The sequence below is a fragment of the Opisthocomus hoazin genome, chromosome 7 (assembly GCF_030867145.1).
Source record: "Opisthocomus hoazin isolate bOpiHoa1 chromosome 7, bOpiHoa1.hap1, whole genome shotgun sequence".
NCBI classification, from domain to species: Eukaryota; Metazoa; Chordata; class Aves; order Opisthocomiformes; family Opisthocomidae; genus Opisthocomus; species Opisthocomus hoazin.
In genome coordinates, this window is record NC_134420.1 from 11,794,499 (window position 1) to 11,814,513 (window position 20,015).

The 20,015-nt window shown below is 48.9% G+C and overlaps 1 protein-coding gene across 2 annotated transcripts in view; it reads right to left on the bottom strand.

Moving 5' to 3' along the window:
• MICAL2 (microtubule associated monooxygenase, calponin and LIM domain containing 2) overlaps nucleotides 1-20,015 on the bottom strand; it is a 136,416-nt gene that overhangs the window by 32,509 nt on the left and 83,892 nt on the right. For both annotated transcript variants that reach the window (XM_075425076.1, XM_075425075.1), the window contains 2 exons: nucleotides 4,200-4,392; nucleotides 287-459 (listed from right to left, as the gene is read on the bottom strand). In XM_075425076.1, the coding sequence (XP_075281191.1) occupies nucleotides 287-459; nucleotides 4,200-4,392 (366 nt within the window). The remainder of the gene's footprint in view (nucleotides 1-286; nucleotides 460-4,199; nucleotides 4,393-20,015) is intronic.

Below are 20,015 nucleotides of genomic sequence, written 5' to 3' on the forward strand. Positions count from 1 at the left end.
CACTGCAAATACTGCATTGACTGCTAATAACATCCAAACTCTTGAGTGGGAAAACATTCATCCCTCCCCTGCAAGCTAAGCCTGAGGGACCACCACTCCAGGTGACCCTGCATCACGGAAATGCTGTTTCAGCTATGGCACCCAAAAGGCAGAAATCCCCCCTAAAAAAGACACCGACTGGCCACATCGCAGGTAACAGCTTCCACTTCAAAACCACTCCCCCCAGCCCTGGCTTCAGCCCTCAGGAGAGGCTGCTGGAGCATCCCAAGGGCAGGACGCTGCTTACCATCAGCAACTTTGGATGTTTTGGGGCTTTCCTCTGGTGCCACAGGGCTCCTGGCGAGCGATGCCCACCGCCGGACGGGGCTCGGGCTGGCGGGGAGCTCCAGCAGCGTGGTCCGTCCTTCGCTCACCTCCGAGTTTGATGAGTCACCGTTGAAATCATACTCCAGCTCAGAGCTACAGGGAAAAAAGGGTGAGGTGGAAAGAAAGTGGGACATGTCAGTAGATGCACGGCACAGAGGTATTTGTTCCCCTTCAGTGCAACAAGCACCAGAACTGACAGCAGTGTGGGTCGCAGAGAAACAGATGTTTTGCAGCCAGAGCTGACATCCTCATTTTGCTTTTTTCATTGTCGTTATCACAGGACTGTAATTTGCTGTAGGTGCTACACAGCTGAGATACCCCTATTCCCATCAGACTTCTGATGCCCGGATTTGCACCCACAACCGCTATGTTCAACACCTGGAAACAAACTGGCATCGAGAGAGACTTGGGGTGAAACACCACACTGCTCGGTTAGCAGCGACAGGCCCTTCTGCATGCAAGGCTGTACTAAGATGGAGAAGAGGAAATAGCAGCATTTGCAATGCCACAATCCACCTAGAAGCAAGGCATGAGGGTCAAAACTCTACACTTTTCACCTTTTTCCCCACAGATTTTTGGAAATCAGAGGCACACTGGAGGAGGAGGATGGTTTTTTGACCTCGCAGGAGGCCAAACCCAGGTCAACCCACTCTGACCGCGAGGCGGGCTTCACCCACCAGTTCAGTCCAGTTATTGCTGGGCCTCTCCTCATTGCCTGCCTGGGACCTGGAATCCTCTCCCCTCTGCAGGCAGGAGAGGATGGCTGCCGAGTGCCCGTCACCTGGCAAGCGGTGGAGAAGGTGTCCCCTCCTGCAGTGCGGATGCCTCTGCGCTGGCACTACCAGCAGAAGATAAAGCCAAGGAGGGTGAGGAAATGCCTTCAACAGTTTGGGGGAACCCATGTTGGAAATCATGCAGCATCAGCTGTTTCAACCCCGAGGTGACACAAATGACACTGTGCTGGCACCAGGGTGAAACCATCTACGCTTATTTTGGTGGTTTCCAAACTAAAACGTCAAGCATGACAAAACAATACCTTTAAAAATAAATATATAAATAATATAATAAAATAATATAATAATAATATAAAAATATAATATAATAAAAATATGTCTGAAAGCTAGGAAAATAAGAACATATTTAATTCAGCATGCAGAAGGACAGACAGCTCAGATGAGACCTCTGTAAAACTGGGGTACTGCGTTCTTTGCTATTGCAGCAGCAGAATTCCTTACTTTGCAGAGCTGCGGGGAGGGTTTTGGACCACAGCAAGAGGCTGTGCTTGGTCCGGACCCCAACCCTGGCCACTGCAGTTCAAGAGGAGGAGAGAGCCTGGAGGAGAGGGGTGAGGATGGCCATGGGCCCAGCAAACAGAGCTTAGGCAAGAAGTTGGAGAAAATTGTAAGTATTAGTCTAGAGAGGAGAAGATCAAGTGAAGCTACGTGAGCAGCCTTCAAGCATGCAAAAGGCGTCTCTAGTAAATGAGGAAACAAACTCTCCTCATTCCCGGGAGCTGCTGGGACAGCCCATGTAACAGCAAGTGCAAGGAGGTACCCGAGCTGATCAGAAAGGCAGATTTTGGCAATCCCCTTCCTTAAATGTAATTACAAATATGCCACACAAACAGGTGTGAATGGCACACACACCTTGACCTTGCCTCTGGGCAGGAGAACAATGCTTTGAGGTGATTATTAGTCCTTTTTTCAATAATCATGGGATTTCTTTCATCTCTAAAGGCCAGACTGTAGGGAACAGGCACTTTCAGGCCTTCTGATGTGACCACATTCCCATCGCTACAAATAAGTGTGCCTCCATCCTGCTCGGCCTATTTTTAACGCAAAAAATACTGCTAACCAAAATCATAGATTTATTCTGATGATTAATAGCTCTACCTTAAAAAACAGGAGCTTACACCATGAGTAGTCCTGTTGGTGTGGCAGGAGAAAGCTGTTTCACGTTTATATAGCACTGCCTTGTAGAAAGTAAAGATTCATTATAACAGCCCAAGGCACAGCCCAGGAGGCAGGAGGAAGAACAGCTAAAGAAAAGGCTGCATATCGTATAAAGCCAGGGTAAATGCCATATGGGTAGCACCCACCAGCCCTGCACCCCTGCTTCGCCCAGATCAAACCAGTGCTGCTGGGAGGCTGGGGCCGGCAAGGCAGCAAGGATGGGAGCACAGCTCCAGGTGCATTGCGCTCTCAGAAAGCTGAATCAGAGTGGCCTTAAATTTCACCACCAACACATCCTTCTTAGGTGTCTTTCAAGCTGTGTCCAGCATACAGATATGTATATAAATATATGAAGCCTTTGATAGTTAAGATGCTGTGTGGATGGGGAGATACCATACTGAGATTGGGCAGATCGCCACACAAAAGACTTGCCATTAACATTGATTGATATATTTCTGTTTTAAAGAGCAAAATGTTTGTTTTCCTTGGCTGGCAAGGATGTAAGTGCTATAGTACAAAGTTTATCCTCTGATCTTGGCTTGATAGGTGGTCATTATTCATGAATACCTAGAGCCTGAACTGCAAAGCAGCACCGAGCTGGCCGTTCTCCTGGTCCCACCCAGTGCCCCGCAGCCAGCTCAGCAGTGCTGTTTGTCACTTGCTATTTCTCTCGTCCTCCTTCTTCGGCAGGGGCTGGCCTGCCAGAGTGGTGCGATGCTGACCTTGGAGCCGCTGACGCCAGCCGCCCCGGTGACAGATGCAGCATTGTCCCTCGTGCCGTGTCCCACTGGCGGGGGACCAAGAGCCTCTCTGCCCAGCCATGGGGCTGCCGCAGGGAAGGGACCTGATCCCTCCGACCAGAGTGATTAGCCAACCCTCCTCACTGCCTGGGCACTGCGAGCCGCTGGGCGTTAGCGAGGCATACAGGCACACGCTCTGCAGCGGGGTCTGCCAACCAGGTGGGAAACTCTTCCCTGAGCTCTCCATCCTCAGGGGCAGAGGAGGCCCCGGAGAGGTTCATCCTTCCCCAGAGGAACACCCGGACTCATGCGGTAGAGCACAAGCACCATTAAAAACACTGCAGGGAACACCAGAATGAATTTCTAAAACCATTGCTCTCCACAAGCTATATGCAACACCACCAGTAAGTGTCTAAAGGATGTCAAGAATTCAACAATTCTTTATAGAGCAATAGCTCTGTGTTTGCAACAATTGGGATGGGGTTTGCCTTTTTTTTTTTTTTCCCCTTCCATTTTCTTTTTTTTCTCTCCCTCTTATTTTTTAGTTCTCAGTAAGGAAAACTGCATTACTCGGGAGATACCAATCTAATCGTTAGACAGAATGAACTCCCACAGAATCCTGCCCAGAAAGCCAATATACGGTAATTTGTATGCAGAAATCAGACTTCCTCTGACAGCTCCCCCAGGATCATCAAATTTCTGATTTCTTAAGGGTGGGCAGGCCCTCAAACACCTCGGGAGAGGCCTCGGGTGTGGAGCTGCAGGATGATGCCCAAGGAGGGAGGTGGCCACGTCACAGGATGCACCTTTTGCCCCAACACACCCACTGCCCTAGTCCCTGAACCGACATTTTTTGGTACACGGAGCTGCATCAGGGCCAATCAGGGCAATGTTTTTCTCTCTGATTCAGGCCCCTGTGTGGGATGTGAATGTTTGAAGATTTCCTGCAAAGTGAGTCATGTGTCTGGGGGATTTATGGCTGCGGTAAAGAACAATTGTTATTGAGAAGTTTGTCTTTTTTTTTTCCCCCCAGTTGTACATACATTCAGTAGTACATTTTGTTGTATTTTTCCTTAGTGTTCCAGAGAAAACCAAGCTGCTCTTATGGGCTTTTTATAGGCTTACTTGTATTTTAAAGTACCTGCTTGCATCGCTGGTGACCATGACCCGGATAGCGAGAAGGTTGTGCTCGGTCATCTCCTCCTCGGGGATGACCCTCACAGTGGCCCACTCAGGGGAAGGGGGCGAGAACCAGCTCTCGAAGTCGTGGTGCTCAGGGATGCTCTTCGCCTTCTTCGGGGAGGTGGGCTCGTCGGCCGTGGGCAGGCAGTGGTCTGGGAAAGCACAAAAGCAATAGCAGGGCATTAGGGGAGGAGGAAATCCACGGGGGGACCTCAGCCCTGCGTTCAGGTGGTCCTTGGCCATCGCCAGCAGTTTCTGTGTGAGGCCCTGTGCTGTCCCCGCGGGTGCAGGCGAGGTGTGTGCACCGGCAGCCTGGCACAGCAAGAACATCCCTTCAAAACCCATGCAGAGAGAAGCAAACTTCAGGGAGAGGCTCAGCTTTTGCAGCTGCAGGTCCTTGCTCTGCTCAGTGGGACAGCCATCAGGCTGGGTGCCTGGTGGCAGCAGTAAGACATGCGCCAGCCACACAAGTCGGGATTTACAGTCTCTTTTCAGGCCCCAATGTACATATGCGTGTGGCAGGAGACAGATAGACCAACCTTGCTTGGGTGGCTAAAACTTCAGCCTTTTATTGCAAGTTTAGGTCAGTTTTGGACAGTGGGAGTGAGCAAAACAAACACAGGCTCTTCAGGTTATTGCTGAGTGTGTACAGCAAGTACAGGCACTGATTTAGGAGAAGCAGCAGCATCACAGCAGTTAAACCTGCACCATCCCTGAACTTCATAGTCAGACATGAGGAATAAAGAATAAAGCCAAGTTTCCCTCTCTCGCCCCAAGTGATGCAGATGAAACCAAAGACAGGAGACCATCTCTCCCTGTGAAATTCTTAATTTCTGAGCAACGTCATCGATCCCTCCTGCACAAGCAAATATAAACATACCAGCTGTGCAAGTGCCCCTGGGGCTTGGTGCGGAAGGGACAAATGACAAGCTCTGGGAGCGTGGCTTTGCTTGGCTCACCTCCCATGTGTGGTGTTTTCGCCACATTTAATTCAATGCTGTTACTTCTAATTTACACCTTTATAAGTGGGAAAAAAATCAGACCTGGGACATGGCTTATTTTTCCTCATCTATTAGAGCAAACTAACCAGTAAATATCAATTAAAGTCCTCTTTAACTTGCAGCTCCTACATTTATTGCAGGAGTGCACTCACCCTTGTCCTCCACCTTGCAAGGGCTTTTAACTCAAACGCCAAGTGCTTGCATGAGTTGAACGTGGAAAACAAACCCACCAGTAGCAAGAGTGCTACGAGCAAATCCCAGGCACATCAGGAGGATTATATACACCGCAGAGCCTGAGCACTGGCCTACAGGACCCTCAGGGGCCGCAATTCCCCACCTGCCATCCCTGCATCGGCCCCTGGGCCGTTGCACATGGCTGTTCACCTGCGCCCAAGAGGCAGTGGCTGCCGAGCACTGATGCTCCTGGGAGCAGACACAGCAGGTGCACGATCCACCCCACGCCGAGCTCTAACCGTCTCGGACCGCTTGGTCCATCCATCGCTGTCCCCTCCAGCTGTTACCATTTCTGTGGAGCTGTGAAATAAGGTCCTCAAAACAAGCTGTGACAGAAGAGCTACACCTTTATTTTGTATGATTCAGCTAGCTCCCAGCCTCCCCGAGAAAAAGAAAACTGGTGTTCTGAGCTTCTGCACCTCTCCCAGTTATTGTTTGTGCTCACCCCCTTTCTGTGTTTGAAAATAAGCACCACCGAGGAAAGCCCAGCTGCTGCTGGCCGGGATGGCTGCTCTACAGGTACCACTCTCATCCTGGCTGGGTGAAGCTCCCTCACTTATGCTCACAGACTGAGTAACATGGCTTCGCAATCTTTTCTTTTTTTTAGTAGTTTTACGGATTATGCTTTTCCCAAGAGGCGCAGAGCATTGCACTTTTCAGAAGCCTGTGGTGAGCTCTGGTTTTTCACCCTTCATAAAAGTCAATATATTTTCTTGGCTTGAAAACTCCTCCAGACTTCACTGCTCACAAGAGTTTTGTGTGGGTTCTTTTTAAAATTCTTTTATGTGCAAGAAGCCAAGGAGGATGGAGGAGTGGCTCACTGCTTCTCCAGAGCAAGATGCTCCCATGTGAAAACATGTGCTCAGGCTCTAAGTCCAGCTTACCAGCACTGCACAGATTTCATTTCCTTTGGGAGATGGAGGAAATTCATCACTCTCCAATTTTTTGTGCCTGACTTCTACTTTGGCCCAGCCAGGCCACCCACCCCAAGGCCGCTCACAGACAGTGCAGCGCAAACCCAGCGGCATTTGGGTGGGAGTCCGTGGGTCAGCGGGGTACATTGCCCTTCCTCCCATGGAGGCATGAAACCCTCCTGGGAACGGGCCCCTCTCCCCCGGGGCTGGGCTGCACCATGACACGCCATCTCTACTCTTCAGAAGCAAAGCAGAGAGCAGTATTGTGAGCCAATTTGTAAAACCCAAGTCCTTCAGCTCAATTTTCTCCTTAAAAGATGCTGCATTTTATATGAAAAATCAGAGCAAACAAAGCCAAACAAAAGTTTACCAGCTGTCTGTAAACTTTGTACCCGTGCTGGCAATAAGCACTGCCCGAGGTCACTGCAAGCAGCTGTTAAAGAAGGTCAGCTTTGCCATTTGTTCGCACGCTCAGTACGTGGTCCCTTCCCATCCTGCGCATTGATGCTTTCCCCGCCACGCTAACAGGAAAGAGGAGAAAACATGTTTATGACTAACAGACACACAGCTGGAGAGCACTGAAACCCACAGACAGACTGACTCCCTAAAACAATTCCCAGCATGGCTCCTGAATGCCAACAGAGTTCCAGCCAGCAAGTCCCACTGCAATACCCTGTTACGCATCCAGTTTTCAATCACTATAGACATAATAGTCAGAGCTGATGAAGGACTTCAGGATGCCATCCAGGCCACTGGATGACGGTGATGGATGACACCGTCACCTCTCTCTGAAGAGTTATGTTTTTGTGCTTGCTTTTTTTATTTTTTTATTTTCTTTTTTTCTGTTTTTTTCAGTATTCATGGTATCTCTCCTCCTTGAATTCTACAACTACAAGCTGACCCTCTCAGGAATCTGTTAAGCAGCTGAGTCCTTTCCGAGCAAGAGAAGTTTGCATTCACAGCAATACTAGTCAGGTTAAAGGTCAGCCTCCTGCACTAGCATCCACCTGAGTCGAGTGAAAGGTGTCCCTGCCCATGGCAGGGGAGTTGGACTAGTTCTTTAAAGGTCCCTTCCAGCGCAAACCACTCTTGAATTAGAAAGCAAACCCACTCCTTACTAACATATTTAATCAGTATTTGTACTGTGACATATAAAGTTGAATAAACTACATTGCACTCAACTCCATAAAAGCAGAACCTGGACCGCCTTGGTGTTTCAGTGCATGGGACGCCCACGTGTGCACATTAACTCAAAACACCGGGTTACACCTTCTGCAGGAGCTAGTATCACTGTTTCTCACCGCGGGGCTGCACCCTGGGTAACAGCCTCAGCAAAAGGCAAAGATGTCCCAGATGCCCAGGTGTCAGGGGGTTTTGCAGGCTCTGATGATGTTACACGCTTCGAGGGGTCTCTCCCAAGCAGCAGCCCCTCCTGCAGCGCAGACCAAGCCCCAGCCCCGCATGGTGACATGCGGCCCGGCCGGGCACTGCGCGCTCCTGCAAGAGCGAGATTTCAGTCCCCGAGAACAAGGCGGGTACGGACCGAGTACAGAGAGCAGGGACAAGCTGCTGCTGGATTTGTGTAAACACTGCGGAGGAAGAGCGTGGCCAATTCAAACAAAAGCCTGGAGGCTCCACAGGCCTGGAGTCCGCCTGGCAATTATTACCTGCCTCTCCACAGCAATGCAAACAAATCCAATCCGCCATCAGCTGCGACTCCACCACTGGCCATCGCTGCCATTAATTTTAAAGGAGTATCAAAAAGGAGAAAAATGATCTAATATAAACAAGGACCTTAAAAAGAAAGACAGGACTTCTTTAAAGCTCTTATTTTGCACAAAAAGGTAAGAAGGGCTGTCTGAACTAATTTCTCCTGAGTCAGCCCAAAAGCTGAGTACATACACAAAGGGGACACATGTATTTATGCTCCTGAACAGATACTAGGCTAAATAAGAAGCAGCCCCCGCACCTCTCCATTCCAGCTGGGAGCCTCGCAGCCCTCCCTGCCTCCTGGACAGCCACCCATCCTTGCAGCACCAGCAGTGAGGTCCTCAGTGAGATGTCAGCACAGCGATGCTGGGCATGAGGACATTGATTGTTTTTGAAATCTGACTCCAAGGTGGAAACCAGGCTCTAAGCCTCAGTACCCTGACTCCCATCACACCACGGATCGAGAGCTAAGCACCTCAGACTGGCACCTCCAGTGACCATTGCAATTAACCTGTCACACACCGAGCTGGCTGATAAACTGACCTTCGTGGAGAAGGCAGACGGAGCGTCGCAGGAGGCAGAGCTGTGCTCAGGCAGGGGATAAGCCCATGTTGTTCAGTGTGTCTGGGCACATGCAGCAGCCCATCCTGCCGCCCCTGCTCTCTGGGGAAACTCAAGCTCTTGCAGAAGAACCGAGGTAGATGTTCAGCTCCTAAATCCAAGCTAGCAATTCCACATAAGCTCCGAGATACCGAATTTTGCTAGAGCTTGCATCCTTTCATAAGTCTGCGCCTGTCTGTACTTCACACATTACCCCACTTCTTCACTAGAAGACACAAAAGTGGCCTTATTGCTGTTCCCAAAGGGGAAGGGGCGTGCAGGTGGACCAAGCCACACATCTGGGATTACTGAGGCAGCCTGTGATGCTGTAGGCACTGCTAGTGCCAGGTGGCATTCTCACTCCGCATCAGGTTTCCTCCCCAGGACAGGAGATTTTCTACTAGAAGCTAAGAGACTGAGTCAGAGGAATTGAACTTTATAAGATAAACACATACAGTGTAAAAGCTAGTGAGGCATCCGGTCTGTGGGATAGAAAAGGGCACAGCCCCGTTTGCTGCTGTGCCACTGACCTCCGCGGGGCAGCACCAGGCATCATCAGAGCAGAACCCAGCCCTCAGGAAACAGCCCCTCAAAATAGCATTTGCGCAAGATCTTCATTCATTTGCATCATGCTCTCTTCACATTTCCTACTATCTATGTCTCAGCACGCAAAAGACCTCCAGCAGTGAGTACGCCTGCTCCGTAGCAGTTTGGACTGGAGTGCCTACTAATCCTTTGCCAAAACATTCAAATAATTTTCTCGGGGGGGAGGGTGTATTGGACAAGCCATGCACAGAAAGGTGCTAATCTTTGGTCACAGTCTGCCAACCAGGTCATCTTGCAGCACACGTCACAAGCATCTCGCAGCACACTGCTGGACAGTTAAAGTGAAAAGGCCCCAACAACAACTGATCTGCAGTATTTTTAGGTGCTGAAGTTTCCCAAGCTAGTCAGTGTGAGCAAGCCAAGGAGCTAACGTGCTAATTTCCAAATCCTCCACACCCTTTGGGGCTTTCCTGCGCAGGGCTGAGGGGAAGCGAGCAGGCAGGGCAGCCCTCCCAGCTCTGCTCAGCAAGGAGCAGCAGGTCCTCTGCAGCCCCCACAACCTAACGTTTATACTGTCTGTTTTATGGATGACACTTACACAATGGTAACTTGCTGTCTGAAGGTCTGGTGGGATTAAGAGAATTTAAGTTTTCCATTCCTTAAGTTGTTGTTAACATCCTCCTTACTCTACTGTCATCCACATATGATGGTCCTTCCTCATCCATCACTCTGCTCCAGTGCTTTGCTTTGGCCACACCATTGCATTTTTCATCAATCTCCCAATTCTCCTCTCTCATGTCCAGCACACTGTGCCTGTGTCTAACTGATCTCCTGCCTCCTGGCTGCCTGTTCCCAGCAGCCCTTCTCAGGGTGATGTCCCTACCACCACCCACCAGCCAGCAGGTCCTGAGTGTTCCCTTCCCCTCCTCTGCCAGCTCCAAATCTCGGCAGCCCTCGTTCAGCTACAGTCTGGCTCTGATAATGAGCTGGGCAGTTTCTAGGGCTGGAGACATCTTGCTGGCTCCACAGCAGGTGGACCTGGCCCGAGGTGAGGGCTTGGAGGAGCTCTGCTCATCAAAGCAATGGGAACATCTCTGTGGTACCGCAAAGCCAGCCTCGCGCTTCCTCTTCCTAAAACACGTGACAAAACCGCAGATCCCAAGGCAAGAGCGGAGCCTGGCTGGGTCGAAGCACACCGGCTGGCGGCTGCACTTCCCTGCCGGGCACAGCCTGGGCAGGAGGGGTGAGGCTGTTCGCACCCTCGCGAGCCCAAGGGCACTGAATGCGCTGCCGAAGGGCACACTGCACCATGGCATGGTGTGGGCCACTGGCCTTTGGAGAGTGTGCTGCCAAAGTCTGGAGTGAGCTCATTCGCTTTCATACCTGACTGCAGCCCAGCAGGACAAAAGCATTTGGTTCCCACCCCCTCCTTCAAGAAAAATCTGAGTTTCTGCTCAGGTGGTTTGGGTTCAGTTCCTCATTTACATACTTTCCTAAAAAAAAAAAAAAAAAAAAGTTATTTAGAGGAATTTTCCAAAGGATCCAGAAACCCAAATCCTACTGAATTCAGAAAAAAAACCCCTCTATTTTAACCTCTCTATCCTCTGCTGTCTACATTCACAAAAGCCATACTAATGCTTCCTCCTTTCCCTGCATGGATCTAAAGCCCTTTAATATAGAAAAAAATTTGCAACGCATCTGATAACGCAGAGCCATGCTCCAAATACTGGTGCATTCACATCAGCAGTCACAGCTCTGTTCAGAGAATAACGCCAGGGCAGGGACCGCTGATCTCAGTGGCCTGGCACCCTGGGGCAGCACCAACACAAGCTCTGCCGTCCGTCTCTTCCCTGCAAGTATCTCTCCTCAGTCTGAGCTCTCCTGACTGGAGTCCCTGATTGACTTGCATTGAGAGCAAATAACATGGCTTTAGGTTTTTTGGGGTTTTTTTTATGCAAGCAGTGGAGCATAGCTGCCTTCAGCTATACGAACAGCAGCAAGACAGCCAGTGATTTCAACACAACAATCCTGTATTCATCTGGCCCTCCCACTCAAACACGACGAAAAATTTGGATAAACAATTTCTTCTTTGTCTGTGTTTCAAAGCCCACCTCATCCTCCTCGCCCTGGGAGAGAAACAACTGTTTTCCTTACAGGGCAGGGACTTAGCTAAGCCGTGCGGTAACTGAGAAGTATTCCTAAAGCTTCATCTGCAGGGCTCGCATCTGGGTCGGCGCTCACTCAGAGGTCAGGGCTGTTCAAAACTTGCTCCTACGTATGGGCTTTGCCTAACAGCCCCCGCAGACAGATGCAAACCTCTTCCCAGTAAAGCACCCTTTTACTGAGCAACCTGGTCCAGTGGCAGGTGTCCCTAGGGGGGTGGGAACTAGATGATCTTTAAGGTCCTTTCCAACCCAACCCATTCTATGATTCTATTCTCCACTGTCATGCCAAGTTTTCTCAGTTCAGTATTGTCCCAGCTCACCCATGCATTTGAGACAGCAATTTTTGTGCCAAGTCTCTAACAAGTCAGAGATGCAGCCAGCGAGGGACAAAGATGTTACAAGATCTCTGCAACACTAGGAGGGTTTACAAAACTTGGAGGTGGGCCTTCTTGCGGCTGCACAGATACAGGCAAGGAGCACAAATCCTCAGGTTCTCCCCACAGCACCAGTAATCCAAACTCCAAGGTCATTTACTCATTGAAGGTAAATTAGCAAGAACATTTGGACAGCAAGACGATCTTCAGCCAGTTTGCGGCTTCTGGGTGTACTTGCAGGAATTCAGCCATCACACCCAGCAGAGACCGCGGCTGAGCAGACCAGACCACTCAGGGAAGTTTGCACCAAGGAGCAGAGGAGGCAACAAAGCAACCCAAGCCTTGGGGATGACACAGCAAGGTCGTGGACTGCTAGCCTGCACCAGAGCCCCAGCCCTGCAAAAATCCTTCACCCTGCTTTAGCAGAGGACGGGCTGTACGAAGACGCTCCCATCTCAGCATGGCTGCCAAGCAGGAGCTGGGCAGGGCTGGGACCTTGGCAGCAGCCTGTTTCGAGCTGGTTATCAAATCTGAGAAGCAAACTGTAGTTTGTTTATGCCTCAGCAAAGCAGCAGCCTCTAATTAGGAATATAATGATCATATTTGGATGTCCCTGTATATACAAGTCCAGCAGCAGCCTTCCCGGCAGGAGTTTTTTAAGAGACCTTTCCCTTCATCTCTCCGGAGACACTCTCCCTGGCTGAGACCTGCAGAAAGCACACAGGCTCAAGGCAGCTTCACATCAGCAAAAATCATGCAAATTCAGTATGGTTGCTGGGCTCACCAAAAGATCATTGCAACTGTGACTCTCTCAATGACAGGCTTGTAAAACTCACACGCTTACAGAATAACACCCAGCTATGATTCACTATAACTTAAAAAGCATTTTTGTCTTTTTTGGTTTTTTTTTTAATAACTTCTTGTACCAGCGTCCTCAGTGGTCTGGATGCATTGCAGCAGCTAACAAGGCCTTCAGGCAGCACCGCTCTCCTGCAAAGGCTCTGTACCCAGCGGGAATGGCCAAAGGAGGGAGCAGGGCAGCGAGACCGCGCGTGCAGAGCCAAGACCCAGCTCTGCAGCGGGGACAGCCCCACAAGTCATCCCAAAGCCCAAAAGCAAGGATGGAGAAATCTCTGCATGCAGGGTCAGGGACTTGGGGTCTGAAGTGCTTTTGTGAATAACTTTGTTCGCCGTCCTCCCTGAGGTACAAGGGCGAAGCTGACAGCCAAGCATAGCAGTGGAGAGGTTTTTCATGTCTGTAATATGCTGCATATTACAGATATTGGCTACATGGATATCCTTAAAGCCCTGAAAGCTTGCAATTAAGTTTTGTTAGTCATTTTCTCCAGGAGTGGTTTTAAGGCAGTTTATACCCATGGAAATACAGGGCAGGTCTCCCCCGCAGCTACCAGGCACCTGCACTGGTTTTGCTCAAGCTAAACAGGAGCAGCACAGCTGCATAGGCCTGTCGGCCTCGCGCTGCAAGAGAGCAAATCACTCCATGCGTCACAGGGCATCACTGACAGTCCCCGTGGGGACTGAGGGAGGGTTTGCATGGGGCACTCAGCTGTCTCATGGTCTCGCCACCATCATGCACTGCTCAGATCTTTGAAAGCTCAAATCTCAGAGCTGTTTACTGTCCCTCCGTGACTAACAAACTGCTAAATGCAGTCTATCAGCAGGCAAGCTCCCTCTGCTACTGCAAAACAGATAAATGCATCATCACATCCCTCCTCCTGGTCCCAGAGGTGTTGCCAACACATCAGCCTGATTTTATGAGGGAAAGGTGCTGAGTTACAGGCTGGTGTCTCACACACCGTGCCAACTCAGCGCTGCACAGAGAAGCACTGAAACCTATCTCCATGTTACGCCCCGCTCGGCGGTGCAATTGCAGTGGGTTTTGCTTAACTGATGAAAACATGACAGTCCTTTGACAGTCACTGGCATGGGTCCCCTGCAGAAGCCTGCCCAGGAGCAGCGTGTCACTGCACATGTGGCAAAGGAGAGGCCCTTTCCAAAGGGGCTTAGCGTCCACCCACCCGGGGCTTCACAGATGGCTCTTGGCACCTTCTATGATTACCATTTATAAGGCGTTGATGGCTCCAGCATGCGAGTGCCCCCACTGATAAAGCCAGGGCCAATAAACAGACACAAGCAAGAGATGTACTCATACTGGTGAATCCCACTTGACAAGGCAGCCTGACTTTCTGTATGGGCTGCTGCTGCTCTTAAGTCATCTGCCAAACCAGCATCAGGCAAATCACATTACTGTGACCTGACAAGGAGATGACAAGAGCTCGGGTACCAGCCAAATCTGGGCAGAGTCAAGCCCCCGCTGGGGCAGCTGGACCGGGTCGGCCATTTCCCACCCCCCTCACACAGAGCACACGCTGCCCACAACAGCACAAAGCCTGAACTCTGCCAAACAACGTCCCCCTCCCCCTGGGAGCGCTGGGCCAACCGCCTCGGACACCAGCTGGCTCAGGGCAGCTGTGTTTTATCAGCTTTGCTCAGGAGTGGCTGCTCTCTGCGTGCCTCTGCCTGTCTTGGACAAAAATGGTCAAAGATGCTCCACTGAAAAATCCCCAACCAAGGCAGCTGCAGCAGCCTCCCCACCAAGTCAACGCCGCAGTGCCATAAGCAGCCAGAAGCATTCCTGTTTATCCTCCCTCCTTCTCTTCAGCTAAGTTATAAGTCATGAGAGGGGAATTAATTTTTAAGCAAGGCACAGTAACAGATCCTGCAGTATTCCTTGGCTAAGGCGAGTCGGACCAAACAGAAGCCCCCACACAGGCAGAAAGGGGGAGCAAGCCTGGACGAACTAACCAAAGTACAAAAACTTAAACTAATACAAACCCAGAGAACATCCCTGAAGGCAGACAAAAAAACAGAAACAGAGCCAGGAAACAAATTTCAAAATACCAACCTTTCTGCTTTGGGCCACAATACCCAGCGTACTGCTGGTCAGGAATAAAGTTTCTGCAGGTAGGCTGGTCCAGAAAAAGCCCCCAGGAGCACCCTGATCTGCCTGGCTTGGGGGTCACCCCACCCCAAACACAAGGTCTGGCAGCTGACTGGGTGGAGACCCCCCGGCTGGGCTCTCAGAGCAGGTAAGAAATTGTTCATACCTGCTACCGGCAGGGAGAGGAGACCCTGCCACAACTGCCCTGCCCCAAGAGCAGGCAGCTGGGCATTCGCCCCAGGGCTCAGTGAAAGCAGACGAGAGAAATGGCCAATTTCTGACAGCCCTGCCCATGTTGCGTATCTGCGTGCGGGCAGGAAACCTGCTGGAATTAGGTGTTGTAACCTGCATTTGGGATGTGCTGTTTTGGCACCTCCGACACGTCACGTTCTTGTGACTCCCTGATGGCTGTGAAGCAGGAGCAGTACTTACCCACAGCGGCCCCGGCCATTGAGGACTGGCAAAGGGCATTCAGGTCCTCAGGTGAAAAGCACCACCAAAAACGCAAGTGCTGCTCTTACCAGTGGGTGCCCGGGCACCCAGGGCTGGCACACTGCTCACCTTCCCCGTGGTGCTACTGGCCCAATACACCACTGTGCCCCCCATAAAGACCCCAGTCTAACTTGTGTCCTGCTTTCCTGGCTGGCAATCCCAAGGCCCTTGGCTTGCCATTAAACCGTGTCATCCCATTCACTGGATGAGTGGACTCTGCCTGGCCTTGTATGGAGCTGCTGACTAAGGCAATGACAGGAGTGAACAATTTTAAGGTGGAGTTACTCATGAACGTAGGCAGCTCTGATGGTGAAAGCAAACACCAGCTGGCATCAAAAACTGACATTAAGAAATTCAGTCAGTAGACCACAAATTGATTTGTAGCACACCCAGCACACTTCACTGCCTCTCTGACTTCTTACCATGTAATAAACAAGAAAAAAAAAAAAGAGTCCTGCTTATAACACAGCAGTGCTTTAAGAAAGCCGCGGAGGCAGAAGAAAGGCGTCTCCATACCAGCACTGTGGAAGCACAGCTGAAACGAGCCCAGCGAGCTCAGGGATGAGACAGAGCAGAAAGTGCTGGCCAGGGAAGCACAGCCCGCATGGGACAGGGGAACTACGACATCTCCAGCTTGGTGAGACCTTGGTGTTGCTGCCATACACTGGTTACCAGCCCACACTGGAGTGAAACCTGAGCTCAAACCTGTTACGGCTTCAGCTGTGACCTGTTACCTGAGCTGCAAAACATGTAAGGCTGCATGGGAGGCTCGCCTGTAGAAGAGCTTGAAACTGAAGGCATCCCATTAAGGTATTTCCCTACAGCCTTAGGAGGCTATAAGGCTTCTAGCAGCATTCCCAAACTGATGTCCTGTCCAAACTTTGACTTTTCATCACACCTGAGAAACCACCAGGTAGGTTTTTGTCCTTGAGACATTTCACAGACTTCGGTTTTTGCTACATTTCTGCTTTTTCCTCATGCTTGCTTCATATGTCGACAGAAGTCATTTCCATGTTATGGTGGCTAACAAATGGCAAAGAACAAAGGCAGCCGGCTCTCCCGTTACCCATGGGGGGGGCACACCGCGCCCCATGGCAGTGGGGCCGCACTGCCTGCCCAGCTTCCAGCCACCAGCACCCACAAAGGCTTTCCTTCTGCCCCTTCTCCACCCACGGCCCAGTGATGGGCTCCTCATTGCCCACTCCTCCTGTACCCACAATAGGAGCCCATCTCCTCCCACTCCCCCGCAGGCCCACACCAGCACCTACACAAGTTCTTCAGCAGCAAAACACTTCCAAAGTATCCATTACTTACTCGATAAACAGACGCTTCTGAATTCAGGCATGGAATATAACTATGGAATTGAATTTCAAAATGGAATTTGAAGCTGGCAAAGCAAGACAGAGCCCAAAGCACACAACTTTTGAATGCATCCAAGACAGTGCACGTTAACACTCTAATACAAACCAAGCAAAAACTAATAGAGATTAAGGCAAAAGCAATTCAGTGAAAACCCAACAGATACACTGAATGTATATCTTCATGGAAAATTGCTTCTCAAACAAGAACGGCTATGATAACACACTATTTCTATAATTTTAGAATAAACATATATTTTATCAGAGCAATCTGCGTCAGTCTGGTATATTAATGCATGTAGTAACTGCGAAATCAGAGTGAGGTGATGACAGTTTCAGTCTCTACAGTGATCAGTGTCTGTCAAAATATTTTTGCACACAGACTCAAAGCACCAAAAAGCCTTAAAACAAAGATGTGAATTAATACCTGCAGTATAAATGCCGAAAGAGCAAATTCAAGACTATAGCAACATGCAAATTTCTTTGTAATTTCACATTTCAAAAAAACGTATCAGAAATTCCATCCATTTCAAAGAAGTTTGGAGCCCACCACCTGATGGGATGAGATCAAAGCCTCCCTTCTTTTCACATTAACACAGTTCATGCAGAAAAGGAAAGAGACTTGGGGAAATATTTACATGACTAATATGTGCATACTTGGATCAAGCATTAATACATGTCTTACGATCTTCAGCGACATGATCTTTCATGCAAAAAAATCAAGTCATCTGCAAACATGTCATGCCTTTGAAAACAGGCATTAATGCAGAATTCAGTGCATTTTGGAACTCATTGTTCTGATTGAAATGTGAGGAATGAGTGAGCCAGAAGTGAATTAAAGCCAATTACAGTAACTAATTGCCATAATGTTGTGGGAAAACACAGATCATAGCCCTCACTTGAGGTTGGAATATATATACAGGAGCAACTTTTACTGGCATTTTATAGCTGTAGCAATCTAGAAGAAACCAAGAGGAATAGAAATTACTCTTCTTGGTGGAGTTAATGAAAGGCTGATGTCTGAATTTGGGCAATTTTAAGACATTTTGTCTGTACTCTTTTTTCAAATCAAGTATGTTTAAAAACTGCAAGATCTTTTTCATTATAAAACATTAGCATAATTACAATTAAGAAAGGTTGCCTTTATAGAATCCCAATCTGTTTGATTTTCATTAACAGACACTTAGCCAGGTAATGCTGCCCTGCTATGAGAACAAAAGATCAGTCTGGCTTTTCAAAAAGAGCACATCTGCGTATGCATTTCCAATCCAAATGGCCCTAGTGGCAACAGACACGTTCAAAACCCATTTGAACCAGTACAAAGAGGAGGAAAGACCGAGCAACTCCTGAGCCTGCCAGACACAGGAAACGTCACCTCTGCACTTCTAGTGCTGTCATGGCATCTGTAACAGCAAGTAGCTTTTAAGTCTTAGAAAGCATTAACTACGTGAAGAGGCATTAGTACCCTCTGCTCCGAAACCACGACTTTTGGAAGGAACCCAGTTCAGTGCCAGCCCAAGACCAGAGCAGCAGCCTGTTCACCTTTCAAGCAAGCGCCGCTACCAATCCCAGCTATGTGAAGCGGCAAGGCATTACTGCTTCGGGGTGCATGTACAACAGCGCATGCTTGCTGGGGACTGAGAGCACTGGAGCTGTTGGAGAGAGCTCAGGACCAGAGCAGGAGGAGGATTCAGCCCTCCTACTCACAGGCAGGTCTGCTCACATGGCCAGAGGAGGACAGGAGTCCCAAATTAGGCTTGTTAAACTCACACAGAACTTAACCCACTAGTCTCTCCCTTCAGCAGTATTGCTGGGAGTAAAACAAGGAATATTTAGTTTTATTGTGTAATGATTTTGACTGAGAGCAAGGGAACTTCAAGGGAACTTGCTTGCTCCTCGCATGTTGCTCTTTTTGTCTGTTTTATTTCCTTTCCATATACTGTGTCCTGCCTTGTCCAGGGGCATTCCAAGGCACAGACTGTTTACCACGCGGTATTATCCCTCTAGTGATTTGACTTATTTGGGCCTTCTGCACCACCACGAGACATGCAATTACAACAAATTGAGACTCTAACATCACCTCAATTCCAAGTTATTGTACTGATATTTTAGCAGGAATAAGTGAAACTTTATGAGAACAGCATGAACATCTGATGCCTCCCAAAGCTTCAGTGCCAAACAAATCATCATTTTCTGCAGACACAAAAACCTCTTCGGATGCTTCCATGCCACTGCCTCTGCCTAAAATGATTAAGTAAAGATGGCAGAAATGAGTCTGCTCCAAAACTGTAAATTGTGCGAAGAGTAAATTTAGTTTTACCCTAATTGCTTTGTCCATTGCAATTAAGGAAGTGCCAAGTATTGTCTTAAACGGTATTTGTTGCCCTATGCTTTCATTATGCAAATCATCTCCCCCTCGGACAGCAACCTTTGTACTGTGCACGGTGGCTTTTTCTTTGGCAGGAAAGATGGAATAGTTCATTGGGAATAACATTTGTTGTTCTTGACCAGTGTTGTCTTTAGCAACACTTTCAAAAAATTAATTTCTGTCATTCAATCAACCCTAGTGAGGCTCAGTTTGAATTAGCTTTTAAAAAAAAAACCCACACAACCTTTCCATTAAATTACTGGGACTATTCTTTCTGGGATTTGTTTTTTTCTTGAAATACAAAGGAAGAGATCATAGCTTAAGAACTGCAGAGCAAGTAGAAGAAAGAAGATAAAGGGGAGGAAGACTTAGGAAAGCTCTTTTGGAGAACCTGCTTGATTAAAAAGAACCACAACATCAGCTTTATAAACAAAAATGAAAATTAAAAAAGCGCCATGGACACAGCAAAGGCAGGCAAAATAAATAAATAAAGCCAGGCCACTGTTACCAGACAACAGGTCACCATTAGCTGCAGCTTCCAGGGGTCTACAAGATACAGGGAGCTTGCAAACAGCACTCGAGAGCCAGTAGCAAAGGTAAAGCTTTACCCACAGTTACTACCTCTTTTTCCTGTACACGGTATCAAATCCCAAACACATCTAACTTAGCATGACCTTTATGGCATTTGTTAATATGTGAAATAAAAACATAAGGAAAGGTAACAGAAGTCAAAGAGAAGAGGACAAGTGCCATTTATGTATGCAATACAAACAACCCCATGCTCACTAACACCAATTTATCATTCCCAGGAAGGATAAATCCCAACACCAGATACCTCCTGGTCTGCAGCAGAGGAGGTAACTTGTCAAGGACCCCGACGTATCTCCCTTTCAAAAGGGACACACATGCAATTATACCACTGCAGTGAAACTCTCTTGCCTTTGGGTCAGGCCACAACAAAGGTAACAGCATCCACCAGAAAAGCAATTTGTGAAACGAGCATAAAGTCACCATTAAGTCTCTGTCCTCAGGAAATATCTTTAAAAGGAAA